The following is an 18,403-nucleotide window of genomic DNA, read 5'->3' on the forward strand; positions in this document are numbered from 1 at the left end:
CACTCGACCATTAAGCCTACAGTCTACATTACTTCGAGTTCGAATCAGTCACTCGATCATTAAGCCTACGGGCTACATTACCTCGAGTTCAAATCACTCACTCGACTAACAAGCCTACGGGCTACATCATCTCGAGTTTGAGCAATCACTCACTCGACCATTAAGCCTATGAGCTACATTACTTCAAGTTTGAATCAGTCAGTCGACCATTAAGCCTACAGGCTACATTATCTCGAGTTCGACTCACTCACTCGACTAAAAAGCCTACGGGCTACATTATCTCGAGTTTGAGCAATCACTCACTCGAACATTAAGCCTACGGGCTATATTACTTCGAGTTCGAATCAGTCACTCGACCATTACGCCTACGGGCTACATTACCTCATAAGCCTACGGGATATATCATCTCGAGTTTGAGCAAACACTCACTCAACCATTAAGCCTACGGGCTACATTACCTCGAGTTCGAATCACTCACTCGACTACTAAGCCTACGGGCTACTCTTATTTCTAGTTCGAGCAAAATCTCACTAGACCATTAAATCTACGGGGCACATTACTTCAGGTTCAAACAATCACTCAACTCGACTACTAGGCCTATAGGCTACCCTATTTCGAGTTTTGAGCAAGCACTCACTCGGTTATGAAGGCTACAAGATCCAAATTCGATCAAATTGCCTAAAACCTTATGAAAACCTTCATAAGGCATGAATAAAACAAAATCTTCTCAAGGCAGAGAATAAAACGGAGGCGAGTCAGGAAAAGAAAAGATCTTTATATATACAAGAATATTTACAATATCCGAACAGGACACTACACAAAAAACCAAAATGAAAACTAAGGGCTAAGTTTCTTGGTTATCTATGGGGGCAGTCTTTTCTCCATCGGGCTCCTCCCCGCTCTCGGACCCACTCTTGCTCCCATCATTGCCATCATCATCATCACCACGACCATCATCATCAGAAGCTAAGGCTTCAACATCGGCTTCAAGCTCTTTTGCTCTTTTTATCTCTTCGATGAGATTGAAGCTTCGAGCATGGATCTCTTCGAGGGTCTCCCTCCGAGATCGACATTTAGCAAGTTCGGCAACCTAATGTGCTTGCGTATTGGCGGTCTTGGCTGCCTCTCTTTCTTGTACCTGAGCAGCTTCAGCATCCTCCCGATAGATGGCCACTAATGCATCCGCATAGGACTTTGCCTTTTCGGCATCAGATTTGGCCTTGGCAAGTTCGGAGGCCAACCGAGCCTCGAATTCCTCAATTATTCTCGCTTGAACCGAGGTATTCTACTTCATGCCTTGAAGTTGGCTTGCAGTCGATGACAATTGGGCCCGAACAGTCTCCTTTTCTACAGTAAGACGGTCCATGTCATCTTTCCATCCCATGGTCTCCGCCCTTATTATATCAACTTCCTCATGAAGCTGCCCGATCGTCTCTAGTTTCTGCTGCAGCTGCGATATCGAAATATTATCCTCCGATCCTGAATCAAGCCCATGAGTTCTTAATATTATCATTACCTGCTCGGTCAGGTCGGTCTGGTCTTTATGAGCCTTGGCCAACTCATCTCGAAGGCCTTTGATTTCTTCTTCTCTTTGATCGGAAAGGAGTCTGAGGGCGTTCCTCTCCTCCGTAACTCGTCGGAGGTCGGCTTCAAATCGATGTAGCTCAGCTCGAGACTGAGAACATGCTTCTTGATTAACTGCCACAGCCTGCAAAGAAAGAAGAAAAGAAGTTAGAAAAGAATAGCAAACATAAGAATAATATCAATGAAGACAGTTAAAGCTTACCCGATTCAGAGCTTACTGCACTTCGTAGAAAAGGCCTGACACATCACTTGGGCCAACAGCGTCCTCGACCCCAGTAAACAAATCACTTAAGGGGTCCTCCCCTTCATGAGACCGGCTCATCTCGAGGGCCCCCAAAGCTTGGGCTTCTCGAATCGCACAATTCAGAAAAGGCAGGGAGAGTGGGCGAGTCTCCGATTACTATTGCCCCAAGCGACTCGCTTGAGGCGTTCTCCTCAGTTCGGAGAGCTTCAGGACCGGCCCCTTCCGACATTTGTTGACTTCGGTGGGAAGCATCCTCGATCTCCAATGATTTGGGGTCTTTGCCCGAACCTTTCCTCGACATCTCCTCAGTCTGAAGCCGAGCTTTATAAATCACCATCGATTCAGCTGCCTTTGGGGCATTGATGGATCTCTTCATTCGGGCCACCAGCACGGACCCGTCATTTTCTTCTACGCCGTCTTCATCCCTTAGATGCAGAACTGATTCTACGGTCAAAGGAATGGTATTCTTCCTTGACTTTCGAGCCATCCTCATCTTTGATTTTGGATCTTCGGAGGCGGAGGCCCTTTTTCTCTTATTATCCTTCACCGGCTTTGGATCAGAGGTCGAAGCCTCTTCCTCGATGGATGAGGGCATCAAAACCACATCTTTGCCCACACCTACATACAACAAAATTGATTTAGATATATGGAAAGCATCTCGTTCGAACTACCAAAGATACGAGAAAGAGGCTCACCATGATTTTTGGCCTCCCATCGGCCCTTTGACAAATCGCACCACAAGCGCTCGGCGTATGTGGAGGTCGAAGCCAGATCCCGTACCCAGTTCTTGAGATCGGGGACTGCGTCGGGCATCCAAGGAACCGCTGCATCACAAAAAGGGGGATATCAGTGAGAAAAGGAACGAAGGGGCAAAATAGTAGAAGATAACAGCAGAATTGCACTTACGCTTCATGTTCCACTCCTCGGGAAAAAAGGCATCTTTTCAGTCAGAATCATGTCCGAAGTCTTTACTCGAACGAACCTGCCCATCCAGCCTCAATCCCTGTCCTCATCTATACTCGAGAACAGGACTTTGGTAGCCCGATGTTGAAGTTTAATTAATCTGCCTCGAAAGAGGCGAGGGCAGTACAATCGGATGAGATGGTCGAGGGTAAAAGGCATCCCCTCGATTTTGTTCACGAAGTAACGAATCAAAATAATGATCCGCCAAAAAGAAGGATAGATCTGGCCTAAGGTTATTTGGTATTGATGGCAGGAATCAATAATAATAGAATCGAGGGGACCTAACGTGAAAGGGTAAGTATACACACTTAAAAACCATTTCACATAAGTGGTGATATCTTCTTCAGAAGACGGGATTACTATTTCTTTGTTCTCCCAGTTGTAATATTTCTTTAGCTGTTCGAGGTGCCTCTCGGTTATCAAACACATATACCTCGAAACTGGCTCACATCGGCCAGGAACCGACGAGCCTTTGTCGACCTTAAAATCAGACGTAAGAACACACGCCCCAGGAACGCATTCCTCAGGCTGTGGTTCCACCGATGCTTTTTCGGCGGCAGACTGTGAAGAAGAAGCTTTTTCTTTCTGAGGAATAGTTTTTGATGTTTTCGCCATTTTTGGACTAAAATATCGAGAATAGAAAGAGGTAATAAAGATTAGGTATTTTTCAAGAAAGATTTTGTAGAGAATAATCACATATTTGCGAGTAAATTAGAAAGTGTGAGAACGAAGTTAGGAAATTTAGAGTTTGAAGATATAAAAGTGATTAAAAGCGAAAACGGGATTATTTATAGGTATAGCAATGGCAGTTCAGTTTCGATAATGGCTGACCACCGTCTGACACGTATTAAATGCCTTGAAAAACTAAACCGACGGGACAGCTATCACGTGCATCATGATCGAGCCCAATGTAAACGTCATCTTATATCTGATCGAGCCGTTGAGAAATCATGTCATTTCTCACTGCATCCTTCCCGAGAAACGAGGGGACTATCTGTATACGGTAAAAATCGGTTAATCTTTCGTACGAACTAGTCGAAATAGTAATGCATTGGATCGGAGAAGCGTCTTCATAATATTAGGTTGAGGTCCGAAGTCATGTCACCAAGCTTCAAGCCCTAGGGACCGATAAATGTCGAGCTCGATATCATTATCGAGCTCGAGTCCAAATCGAACTATGATGAAGTTATTGAGCTTATGAGGCAGATACCGACCAATACTAATCTCGAATCAATACATGGATCCGAGTCAAGATCGAGTCAAGTTCTAGGGCTCGAGTCGATACCAAGCTCGAGTCAATATCGTGCTCATAGACAAGAGCCGTTACAATCCCACTAGAGGAGAGAATCCTGGCAAGAATTATGGAATAGATGATTTATCATGGGTCTCCCACTATGAATTTTTAATTATATCTAAAATAGGATTCCTCCACTATAAAATGGATGGTTGTTATTTCTGTAAGGACCAAGTTTTTGTATTCATTGTAACTGAGATATCATACACTCCTATATTGAAGAGTTATCCCTTTTTAGCTTTATAAATAGATTCATCTTTCTTAATCTATAAATCATCTTCTTCAACATTTGATATTTCTATTCATTCTTACGATTTGTGTCAAGTTATACCACATACCCTTAGAACTACGTATAAATTTAACTCAATCCGTTTTTCGGGTAAACACCAATAAACTGCTCAAATAACTCTAACCTGCCAATACAATAAAGAAGAAAGATGTTATGCACACGTTTTCTCGGCATTGTTTATAGAAGAACTTGTTCTCACTAATTAATGCAAATGCCTTATAAGAAAGACCTGATAATACCACCATGGATGAATTGACACTTTTTTCCTGAATTCTAGAATTGATACTTTGTCCCTTGAATGAAATCGTAATGGTGGCAAAGGGATGTGGCGCCAAAGAGATGTGGCTTCGCACACACTCTTGAAATGGAAAAGCCTAAGTTTTCGCTTGTTGATTGTGAATCGGGGGCTCTATTCCTCTTTCATATGTCTTAACGGAAGTATAAGTAATTAAGTACTGCAAAACGGTGCCATTGTTATTTAATAATTGATTATTATGTTGAAATGAGAGGGATAAATCCTAAAAAAAGGAGATAATAGATAAATACATTTCCTGATTTATTAGAGATTCTATGTTATTTTATTCTATGTCTTAGAGATTCCTTTGACAGTTGTTATTATTTTACGATTGTAATCGAAGGTTATTCATTTGGCATGCATAAAAGGAACATTGTTATCTTTAGGAATTTTTAATTAGTAAAAATTATTTATTTTAAAGATTGTGCGCATTCACGATTTTAATCATTTAAAGTGATTTTGTTTGATAGAAGATTCCTTATGCATCTATTAGGCATATAGATAGGTATTCTTGTAAGGGTTGGTCCACTCGGACTGGATAATATGCGAGTGCCAGTCACATAATATCGTGACAGATCGTATAAAAGAATTTTCTTGTATCAATATATAACTCTTAAATTCTACTCACTCTTTTTCTTTTTTATGGAAGTGTTTGATTGACAAGAATTTAAAGAATTTTCTAATTTGGCATATATAAAAAGTATTCTCAGAACTTGTAATCTTAAACATGTTAAATTTTTTTGTTATAAGAATATTTTAAAGCTGATATGAGAAGTTTAAATTAAAGAAATTATAAAATGTGTAACTTTTTTCAAATAAACAAAAAAGAAAAAATATCATATAAAATGAGTAGGTAGAGTATTTAAATGGGTAAAAATCATTTACACCTTCAATGTTGCTTTAGAAATCAAACTCTCTCCTTAACTTTGGATAATATATATTATCCCCTTTTATCCAACGAAATATCTATTTTGCCCTTAGACATTTAAAATCATCCACCTATGTATATCTTTTTATATTATATACAATATTTATTTTCTAATCTATGTATTTTACCTACAATTTGAATAAATTTATCTTATCATATGCTTTTATTTAAGCTTATTTGCATTATAAGTAGAATAATCCTATTATTAATTTGTTACATTAATATTATTATTTTATCCAACGAGGCTGAAGGAGAATCACACATTATGGAGGTTGCATCAACAGAAAGTTATCAACCTCAATAAGAAGTTGAACTTGCTAGCTCCAAAGTGCTTCAAAGCATACTAGAAAAGAATGGGGCACTAAAAGGACAAAAACAAAGCCCTAATTTCTCAAAATTATGGGAACATCAAAGAAGTCAAATCAGTCAAGTGTGCAAAGCTGGAACACCTACACACGTGACACGTGCAACAAAATTGAAAAGCTCAAAATAAAATTAGGATTTCAGTCATAACTGCTCTAACAAGATATGGATTTTTTGTTCCTCTGATTATGTGTTGAATATTGTGGAGGATAGAGAGCAATATGTTTAATTTACTACAGATCACCCAACCTCAAGGGTCTGTCATTTTTTTTTAATGGTTGTTTATGCTAAATATGACAGATTGGATAAATGGCCATTGGATAATTTTTGGGAATTTTAATGTTATTACCAATGCTGAGGAGAAGTGGGAATGTACGAGGGCTTTAATTATATCTCATGTCTTAGCTAATTATAATTTACAAGATGGAAGTTTTCTAGGTTCTTCATTCACTTGGAGTGACAACAAGAATTTGCCTATTGGCAGATTAGCCTATAATATTGAGTGGTTTAATTTATTTGGAGGACCAACTTTTACTCACCTCTCAAGATCTTGTCTGATCATGCCCCACTACTCATTGGGTGTGAGTTTACTTATGTTGATTGACAATATTGATTACTTGAATATGATCCAGAATGTCTGGTCAGAGAAAATACAAGGCAATCCTCTCAACATTCTCCATCAATAGATAACTCTCAAGAGAATAGAATGAACTTCTCCAGGACAAGGGCTAATTTCACTAGATTTTAAAGTTACAGAATAGTGTGTTGAGATAAAAAGTAGTAATAGTTAAATGGCTTGAGAAAGGGATGAAAATATTGCTTTTTATGGTAAAGAAGGTTGTTTTTGCTGAAGACAATGCTCTATGTACCCAATGCACAAGAAGTTAATAATAGTATTTGTTTTAATAGATCCTGATAGTGCCTCGGGTCCAGATGGACTGAGCAAATTTTTTCATCAAAGTGCCTGGTCTATAATTACTGATGATGTCCTAAATGATGTTATTGCCTTATTTAATGGTACAACTTTGAACAACCATGGTCCTCAGGTGAATCAATAGTCCTTTGCAGATGATACTATTACTTTTTGTAGTGGGATAAAACAACCTCTTAGGGTTGCTGGGCAACTTATTAATAGGTCTAAAAATTATTTTGTTCCATGGCACCCAAAACCCCTCAATTAACTATCAATAGAATAGGAAGAATTTTGGGCATGAGATTTGATAGTCTGTCTATAAAGTAGTTGGGATGTCCTATCTATTAACAAATGATCCATATTCTCTAGCATGGTGAATATGGTTATTAATAGAATAAACAGTTGACATTTAAAATTTCTCTCAACTAGGTGTAGAGTTGTGCTCATTGAACATGTTCTGCTTGCCCTAAATATTCATACTCTAGCTGTAGTGCTCCCTCCTAAAGGCACCTTGGAGATGATTGAAAAATACATTGCTAGATTTTTTTTGGTATGAACCTGAAAATAAAGGAAACATCTTTGGGTTTCCTGGACCAACTTATGCTATCCTTATGAAGAGGAAGGCTTAGGTTTCAGGAAGTTTGAAGATACTTGTAGGGCCTTCACTACTAAACAATATTGCAATCTCAGGACTTCTAACTCTATATGGTGTAAATTCATGAAAGCTAAGTATTTCAGAGGCGATTCCCCTGTTTTTAAGCATCGGGAAGCTGGCCAACTTATAACTGGAAGGCCATGTACCCCTTGAAGAATAGAGTGGAGCTACGTGTCATGATACAAAATTACACATTGTGGATCGTGATGGTACCTAGTCTCTAACACTAGGTAAGCCTAACACATTCTGAGTTATTAACAAATTTAAACCATTTTACTATCAAATACAACTATTAAATGACATAACATCACTGAAATGAGTATTTTATCATACAATCCCAAAACCGATAGTACGTAGTCATAAGCTCTACTGAGAGTAACTAAGAATATCAAATACATCACCGTTTGGAATAAAGCTAAACAGAAATAAAGTAAGGCTCCAGAAGGTGACTCTGAGGCTTGCGAACGCAATGGCAAGAATACCTTGAAGTTTCTGTAGCGAATCTACAACTGCTAACTAATGACCGATACGCTTTGAGGTACCTCGATCTGCACAAAAATATACAAAAGCTTAGCATAATAATACCACTTCGGTATCTAGTAAGTATCAAGACTAATTTCAGTGGAGTAGTGACGAGGTTCAAGTCAAGACACCTACTAGACATAATAACGTGTGCGAAATATTAATATATAGCTAACAGAGGAATAAATATCAATATAAAGCTAAACATGAAAAGAATAACAATATAACACTAGCAATTGAAAGTAGCAACAACAAAAAGTAACAAGGAGTAAACAGGTGGTAATGCGGCAAGTAATCATAACACAACTAAAGTACTAGTGAAACCAATTAAGAAAAACAATGACAACCAAATAATCAACCGTTCTATGACAAAGTTTACACAAGAATCACCCCGAGGTACCACACCTCATACTCACAAATTATGAGTCTTAAATCACGAATCATAATCACATGGCACCTCGTGCCCATATTTTCAGTCACACCCGCAGGGATTACTCATGTGTTGTACGGACAACTCATGTGCCAATACCATTAATACCTCATATCCGCACAAACAACTCACGTGCCACCAGTCCAATCCCCACACAAAAGGCAGGTATACAAGAATACACGTACATGATCAATGAACATTAAGTATCATACTCCTGGACTTGTATGAATAACATGTTACGGTATATGCTTGTGCAAGTATACTATCACAGCTCACGTCAATAGGTAAAATCAGAGACACCGAGTAGCACATTGGAAACAACTCGACAAAACCTATAATATGCATGACACACACAAGAAAGTCACGCCACCACACAACTATCATCAGTAAAAATGCCCCCAGGACATCATAAATCATCCCCGACATAGCCCCCTTGTCTCGCCGCATGTGCAACAATAATGTAAATGCCTGCCTTGTCTCGCCACACGCGCATCAATAGTTATCCCACATTATCTTTCCACATGCGCAAACCCGATATATATATATAGAGTCTTGTCTCGCCGCATGTGCAAATATCAATAATAATAATAGCACGGACAAGTCAAGTGCAAACACCCTGACAATCCTCTCAATAATTTCACTTGTGCCAAAAACACACATAACAACTTGCACCACACGTGCCCATATACCACAACTTTGCCATAACGATAATACCAATACCACAACAATACATAGCCAACGGCTCAACAATGACTGAGTACAACAACAACGATAATAACACGAGAGCACGAAAAGTGAATCAACATAACAATTACAACAACACAATAAAATAGAAGAATAAACTCAATAATGAAAAAGATAATATGTAATAATGACTTCAAATAAAGTATGTAAGAGTGAACTCGGTAATGGAAGATATAACATGATATGACGACATTAATTAATTGCATATAAGAAACCTAAGAGTCTAATACGATCAATTTCCTCATATAAGGCCGTGTACACACCCCTAATCTCGTTTACACGTCTTCCAGTAATTCAAATAGTATAATTAAACCAATCCCTACGAGGTAGTTCTCCCACACAAAGTTAGGCAAGATACTTACCTCAAAAGCCCTCAATCAATACTCTAAAATGCTTTTCCTCTAAAATCCGCCTTTGCTCGGCTCAAATCAACCAAAATCGGCTTAATAACATCAAATAATGCAAGAGAACCCAATTTCAATAAATAAAGTTAAGATATTTATACAATTTCTCGAAATTCAACAAAAGTCAGCCTCGGGCCCGCCCAGACAAAACATAGGTCCAAGGGTAAACCTTGACTACCTATAATCCCACGAGTCCATATATGTATTTTGTTATCAAATCCGAGTCTCATTCGACTCTCAAGTCTAATTTTTTTATTTTTTAAAACACAGACAAATATCCCAAAATTTCCCTTTAAATTTCATGATTTAGATGTTAAATCTCATAGTTGTATGTGAAAATCCCTCTTCAAAATTTTCTCCTACCGAGTTTAGGGTTCTATAATATAAATAATGAAGCTAAGTCCTGTTTTTCAGCCCTTTTGTTCAGGTGCAGAAGTCGCAAATGCGACCACAGGTTCGCAATTATGAACCCTCGCAAATGCGGACAATAAATCACAATTGATGCGCCTAATGAACCCAAGGAAAGTCGCAAATGCGACCCTAACTTCGCATTTGCGGAGTCAAGCCCTTCGCAAATGCGATCATGGCAACCCATGCCCCCCATTGCAAAAGAAAATAATGTGTTCACAAATGCAAACCAATCAGTTCCAGTAAACCTCGCAATTGAGACCACCCACCTCGCAAATGCGAGGATTGCAAATGTAAATAGTGTCTCGCATTTGTGAGACCTGAGGTACCAGCAACACACCAGCAAAATTGAAACGGCCAGAAACACATATGAAACTCACCTGAGCCCTCGGGGTTCCACACCAAACATCCACACAAGTCTAAAAATATCATACGAACTCGCTCGCGCGATCAAAACAAAAAAATAACACCTGAAGCCACGAATTGGACCTCAAAACACATGAAATTTACATTGAAACTCAAGAACTTTTAAAAGCACAACTGCGCGTCCGATTCCTATCAAATCAACTCGGAATGACATCAAATTTTGTAGATAAGTTCCAAATAACAAAATGAAATTATTTCAGGTCTCAAAATAAAAATCCGAACCCGATTGCCACAAAATCAAATCATGGTCAAACTTAGAAAATTTCTAAACCTCAAATTGCCAACTTTCGGCAAAACATGACAAATCAACTCAGGGACCTCTGAAGACATTCTCCCAAACATTCTGAACGGACCACTCACAAACTCAAACCACTGAACGGAATGCTAAAGCTCAGAATGACCGGTCGGGTCTTTACATTCTCCCCATCTTAAACAAACATTCATCCTCGAACGTGCTGAGAGTCGTTTCAAAATCATCAAATCACTGTATAAACTCACCATACACATACACACGGGTGATCCTACATCACCCCACTCCATATAAGTCCGACAACACCATCTCAACTGAAGATTATTCCTTCCACCCATGCCGATAAGCCTTAGAACCAAATTCCAACAACCACCAAAGACTCAATTCTCACATAAACACACTGCATCAACCCCAATCAGCTGCAACAACTCATGCATACACCTAAAAGGTATAACCGCACGACGTAACACATTGGCCATATGCCCATAGCAATAATTCTAACCATAATAACTGTCCATTATCTAACCCGGTACGGGTAAATAGCCTTATATCTACTGTAACCTTGTTCCAAACCTTCACAACACCGATACTGATGTAAAAAGATGCGAGACTCATAACTACTCACCCAATCAACAAGCCACACTAAACTCTACCTGGGCACATACATCGCAATCCAAATCTAACAAGCATAACTCGAATACGACTGAATATGGAAAGATGAACACATGAGAGAACTATCAAACAAGTCCAACAGGTACAACTCCCCATCGGGACCATACTACGGAATTAATCCACAAGGAAGAAGCAAGACACAGGCAACCACCACAATGAATCCTACCCTAACATAACCCCACCACGACACATAACCCGATACAAACACACCTATCCACAAAGAACACAAGGTTCCTATCCTCCACTCGGAATCACAAGTAAGATAAACATCCCGAGAACTAAAAACCTTCTATTAACTCAATCCCATAGAACAAACCACGACACATAACGGACTTCTCACACCTATAGAGTACCCAAATCACAAGTCCGGACCAAACCATCCAGAAATCACATCAAAACCTACTGTATTAACTAACAGAAAGTCCACCCAAGACTCTTGACCCTCAATAGCAACCAAACTAGAATGATGGACACATATTATCACAATAGAATCCCCCAACTGGCGTGAACATATAACAGAGTACAAGAACCACGCAACACAACCATATATGAAGCAAGATAGGGTCAATCTTACCAATAAATGGGACCTGATCGAAATAATACTAATGTATCTCTATAACTAACCGAAACCATACCTGTAATGACATCATCTGGTGCAGCAGCCTTAGTCCAACCAGAAAAAGCATCACAACGGAGTGGGCCTCCCCCTCTAGGATGCCCTTTACCCATCTGTCCCCCATATCTAGTTGGATGTGTAGGTATAGTTGCAACTGGAGCGGAACCCATATCCTGAGTACCCCACGGTGGTACACCCGCCCGAAGTCTGGGATAATCCCTCACCGTGTTCTTGGTATCCCCACGCTCAAAGCAACCTCTCCGCTGATGTAGCTATCCGAAGCGGGTACTCTGGGACCCATGAATATCTGAAGCACCACATGAAACCTGAAGTACAGATTGAACTAGCTGACCCACAAAACATTTACCATGATGTGCCCTGCCTCCAAAATGTGGATCACTAGATCCTCCCGATCCACGAGGCCTCTTAGCCTCTCTATCCTCCCTCTCTAGACCGTTGATGCACTTCATTCTCTTGGCGATCTCCACAACCTTCTGTAATGAAGTATCGATCTCCAACTCACGTGCCATACTGAATCTAAGACCATAACTGATCCCCTCGATAAATCTGCGGACTTGCTCTCAGAGTGTAGAAACCAACGTGGGAGCATGACGAGACAACTCATTGAACCTAATGGCATACTACGACATCGTCATAGTGTCTTGATGCAACTTCTTGAAATTTGTGCGCCATGCATCCCAGAGGGTCTGTGGGATAAACTTCATCAAAAACATATCTGAAAACTGACCCCAAATGAGTGGCGTTGCATCAGCTAGCCTACCCTCCTCATAAGCCTGCCACCACCTATGCCGCCCCTGACAGCTGAAATATAGTAAAGGCTATTCCACCTCCACAATACCTATGGTGCGAATCATATGGTGGCACTTGTTTAGAAAACCCTGCATATCCTCAGTGCGAATCATATGGTGACTCCATATTTTGCAAGAACATTATTTAGCAATTTGTTACAAAAGTGAGTTCCTCCGTCGCTTATCAACACTCTTGCAGTCCCAAAGCGCGTGAAGATGTGCTTCTTTACAAAACTTACCACTACCTTTGCGTCATTAGTAGGCAGAGCAATGGCCTCTATCCACTTAGAAACATAGTCGACCGCCACCAAAATGTACCTGTGACCATTAGAGTATGGGAATGGTCCCATGTAATCCATCCCCCAAACATCAAAAAGCTCTACTGTCAGAATATTTTGCAAGGGCATCTCGTGCTTCCTTGTGATAGTTCCGGTTCTTTGGCATCTGTCACAATTTTTAACAAAGGCATGTGCATCCTTAAATAATTTTGGCCAATAGAAACCTGATTGTAGCACTTTTTGGGCGGTTCTATCCCCACCGTGATGACCTCCATATGGCGAAGCATGACAACCATGCAATATTGCATTCATCTCTTCTTCAGGAACACACCTTCGCACCAACTGATCTACGCATTGCCTATATAAGAATGGCTCATCCCATATGTAGAGCCTCACATCATGTAAGAATCTTCTTTTATTATCAGGTGTTAATTCTAGTGGTGTCACCCCACTTGCAATAAAATTTACATAATCCGCATACCATGGGGCTTCATCTGAGGTGACTGCTAATAGCTGCTCATCAGGAAATGTTTCTTTGATTGACTCTCCTTCAGCTATATGGTTCCGACTTTCTAATCTGGACAAGTGATCAGCCACTTGATTTTCTGTCCCTTTTTGATCTCGGATCTCTAAGTCAAATTCTTGCAAGAGGAGGACCCAACGAATCAGCCTCGGCTTGGCATCTTTCTTTTCAAACAAGTACCTGATAGCTGAATGATCTGTGTAGACGACAACTTTGGTTCCCACTAGATAAGATCTGAACTTGTCAAACGCCCATACCACTGCAAGCAACTCTTTTTCAGTAACTGTATAATTCATCTAAGTTGGATTCATAGTTTTGCTCGCATAATAAATGGAGTGAAATATTTTATCCCTTCTTTGCCCCAAAACAGCTCCGATTGCTATGTCACTTGCATCGCACATCAACTCATATGGCAGTCCCCAATCTGGGGCGATGATAATTGGTGCAGTCACCAACCTCTCCTTTAGCTCCTCAAATGCTTTCAGACATGCATCATCAAACTTGAAGGTGACATCTTTCTCTAGAAGCCTGCATAATGGAGAAGAAATTTTTGAAAAATCTTTAATGAATCGACGATAAAAACCTGCATGGCCCAAGAAACTGCGAATGCCTTTGACGGATGTCGGTGGGGACAATTTTTCAATTGCCTCCACCTTTGCTTTGTCCACCTGTAAACCATCTTTTGACACCTTGTGCCCCAAAACTATACCTTCACGTACCATGAAATGGCACTTTTCCCAGTTAAGTACCAGGTTTGTCTCTTCACACCTAGCTAGCACTTTATCAAGGTTCGTTAAACAATTATCAAAAGAACATCCAAACACAGAAAAATCATCCATGAATACTTCTAAAAATCTTTCAACCATGTCAGTAAAAATAGCCATCATACACCTTTGAAAAGTCGCAGGTGCATTACAGAGACCAAAGGGCATTCTCTTGAACGCATACGTGCCATAGGGACATGTAAATGTGGTTTTCTCTTTGTCCTCTGGGGCTATAACAATCTGATTATACCCCGAATAACCATCTAGGAAACAATAGTATTCCTGTCCTGCTAACCTATCAAGCATTTGGTCAATAAAGGGGAGGGGGAAGTGGTCCTTTCGGGTGGCTTTGTTCAATTTTCTATAATCTATGCAAATTCTCCACCCAGTGACAGTTCTTGTAGGAATTAAGTTATTATTTTCATTAACCAATACAGTCATCCCCCCTTTCTTTGTCACACATTGAACGGGGCTTACCCATTTGGTATCAGAGATTGGGAATACAATACCTGCATTAATCCACTTAATCACTTCTTTTCTTACCACCTCTTTCATGATTGGATTTAGGCAGCGTTGTTGCTCTACACTTTGCTTGTATCCATCCTCCATGAGGATTTTATGCATGTAGAAAGCTAGACTAATGCCTTTGATGTCAGACATCGTCCACCCAGTTGCTCGCTTGTGCTCACGTAGCACTCTCAACAACTTTTCTTCCTGCAATTTAGACAAGTCAGAAGAAACAATAACAGGTAAAGTGTCAGAACTTCCCAAATAAGCATATTGTAGGTGAGGGGTAGGGGTTTAAGCTCCAATTTTGGAGCTTCTTCAATTGACGGCTTTGGAGAGGGGCCACTTGGCCTATTCAGGGGCTCGAGCGGGTTTATTCCTTGCATGTAAGCACATGATGCATCTAGGATATGCATCATCTCCTCAACCTCATCATCAATCTCCAAGCTATCAAACATCATGATTGCTTTTTCTAGAGAATCGTCTAGTTATACAATCGTGTCAAGAAGTTTCTCATCCACCTCAACAATAGATATCATAGAGAGCTCCTCATAGTGGCGGGGAAGTTGGATCGCTTTGTATACATTAAAAACTGCTTCCTTGTTGTCCACCCTCATAATCATTTTTCCCTCTCGCACTTTAATTATTGCATCACCAGTAGCCAAGAGAGGTCGTCCCAATATGATTGGAACTTGTTCATCAGCCTCAAAATCAAGAATAATGAAGTCAGCTGGGAAGATAAATTTCCCAATTTGCATCAATACATCTTCAATTACTCCTTCAGGGCAGTCTATGGACCTATCAGCTAATTTCAACATCACAGTGGTTGGTCTTGGAGCTCCCAGACCCAATTGCTTAAATAATGACACGGGCATTAAATTTATGCTTGCCCCCAAATCACAAAGGGCACGACCCACGTTAATATTACCAATTTGTACAGGGATGGTGAAGCTGCCAGGATCCTTAAGCTTTTGAGGAAGCTTGTTTTGGACCCTTGAAGTGCACTCCTCAGTAAGTGCAACTGTTTCGAACTCAGTCAATTTCCTCTTGTGAGCCACTATATCTTTTATGTACTTAGCATATTTTGGGATTTCACGAAGTACATCCACCAACGGAATATTCAATTGCACTTGGCTTAACATGGAGAGAAATTTATTGAACATGCGATCATCATTCTTTTTCTGCAATCTCTGAGGGAAAGGTGGTGGTGGCCTTGCAGCCTCCACTGGCTCTGAACTTGCATCATTTTTCTTTGACTCATGTATTGCCTTAGGGATTAGTTCCCTCTCAGGTATAGGACTGTTCTTTCTCTTCTTTGGCACTTCTTCTAGTTCCCTCCTGTTTCTGAGTGTAACTGCATTAACTTGAGGGTTCTTCTCTGTATCACTGGGAAGCATGCCTGCAGGTCTAGTATTTTGAGTTGCTGCTAACTGTCCCATTTGCCTCTCAAGATTTCTGAAATCGGTCCTGAGTTGTTGATTATCAAGCAACAACTTCTTCAGCAAGTCATTCGTACTCTCTTCTGTTTGTAGGGGTGGTCTCTGAGGTTGATTGAAATTTCCTTGGGGCCTATACTGGTTCTGATTCTGTTGATTTCCTCCCCATGAGAAGTTAGGATGATTCTTCCAATTTGGATTGTAGGTATTCCCATATTGCACATGCTGATTCATTGGACCCCTACTCTGTTGTCCCACATAGTATATAGACTCAGGATTCGTGGGGCACATGTCACTCATATGACTGTCACCACATAGTTCGCAACAAATAGACATCTGTTGTACATGTTGCATTTGTTGTGTTTGTTGCGTGGTCATTCTATTCATCTGATTTGCCAATTTTGCTATATCGGCTCTCATGGCGGAGAAATCATCAAGCTCAATCAACCCGGCTGCCTTCTGTTTAATTGCCCTTCTTGAATCTCCCTCTCCTTGCCAATTATGGCCATTGGCAGTGAAGTTATTTAGCAAGAGTTGTATTTCACTATACGGCCTCGCCATGCAACTACCCCCACAAGCTGAGTCAAGATTCATTTTTGATGCTTCATCTAACCCATCAACAAAAGTGTGACCCAATACCTCATCAGTCTGACAATGATGCGGGCAGTCTCTGAGTAGCTTCTTGTATCTTTCCCAAGCTTGACGAAGTGTCTCGCCATCCCGTTATTGGAACCCAAGAATTTGGCTCCTCAGGGACTTTGTCTTCTTAGTTGGGAAAAACTTGATTAAGAATTTCCTTACTAGATCATCCCAAGTGTGGATTGAGTTCGCGGGCTCCTTTTGCAACCATTCCTTAGCTTCCCCCAACAGTGAAAAGGGAAATAGTGTCAGCCTGACATAGTCCTTGGAAACGTTCGGATAATTGTAAGTGTCCGTAATTTCCAAGAAGTTCTGAATGTGCCTCTGCGGGTCCTCATGAGATAGACCCGCATATTGTCCTGTGGACTGAATCAGCTGTACCATGTACTATTTGAGTTCAAAATGCCTAGTGATATCAGGCTTCACAATAGCCTGAGTCATATTCGCAAGATTGGGCCTTGCGGCTTCAATCACCGGACGCTCTTCATTACCTGCCATCTCTATTGGCTGTGGCTGAACTACGATGTTCAACTCTCTTTCTACTCTCATTCTAGCTTCGAGTTCCCTTCTCACTCTATGTAGTGTTCGTTCGATTTCTGGATCAAGAGGAATGAGGTTGTTTGCACTTATACTCCTCCGCATTCAAGAGAAGATCCTGCGTTAACACAAACAAGGCAAACTGAAAATTAAAACTTGAACAAATAACTAATAAAAGCTTAACTTAGTCAAGTAGCTAATTTCTAAGTCCCCGGCAACGGCGCCAAAAACTTGTCGGGTCCAAACACACTCATGCAAGTATACGTGGTCGTCAAGTAATAAAGTAGTGAATAAAGTATCGTTCCGACGAAGACTTATGATTAACTATTAACTAAATTAGACTATCCTAATTATCTAAACAAGAATTAACCCTAAAAATATTTTATTCTAACCAATTAAATAAAAAAATATAAATAATGAACTTTGAACAGAGAAAGAGCAGAATTTTATGATATCAATGTAATGAAAACGATCTACGGTTATGGGCTATCTAACAATCCTATTGTATTCTTCAATTGAATTGACCGACTAATTTATCTAGCTTATTGGTTGACAGGGTTAATATTGCTCATAAGAATCTGTCGAGTTCTTACTCGCATATTCAAGCTAACCTAACGCCTATATGTCTATGGAGTTAGAATGAACAAGAATGCATTTATAATTGCTGTAAATCAACCAAGCAAGGCAATTAGGTATATGTCTATCCTAACCACGAATCCTCTCCCCGATGCCCGAGTTCAAGAACTTGCTCTACTCAATCCTATATGCAATCTAGAATTTCCACTTTCGAGTTCAATTCTAGATTCGTAGATAGTATTCAATTGATGATCAATCAATTAATTAATTAAGCGCAAGATTGAATAAATAAACCAATATGATAAATCAAGAAGGCAAAATCAATATCCGAATA

General features: G+C 40.1%; 1 protein-coding gene across 1 annotated transcript; it reads right to left on the minus strand.

Annotated features, from left to right (window-relative positions):
- Positions 1 to 1,285: 1,285 nt before the first annotated feature.
- On the minus strand, positions 1,286 to 3,406 carry LOC138899788 (uncharacterized). Its single transcript, XM_070186479.1, has 3 exons — positions 3,241 to 3,406; positions 1,986 to 2,446; positions 1,286 to 1,708 (listed from the first exon to the last, which is right to left on the minus strand). Exons 1-3 carry the CDS (start codon positions 3,404 to 3,406, stop codon positions 1,286 to 1,288), a joined length of 1,050 nt encoding a protein of 349 aa, XP_070042580.1.
- Positions 3,407 to 18,403: the final 14,997 nt, after the last annotated feature.

The sequence above is a fragment of the Nicotiana tomentosiformis genome, chromosome 10, assembly GCF_000390325.3.
Source record: "Nicotiana tomentosiformis chromosome 10, ASM39032v3, whole genome shotgun sequence".
Taxonomy (NCBI): Eukaryota; Viridiplantae; Streptophyta; class Magnoliopsida; order Solanales; family Solanaceae; genus Nicotiana; species Nicotiana tomentosiformis.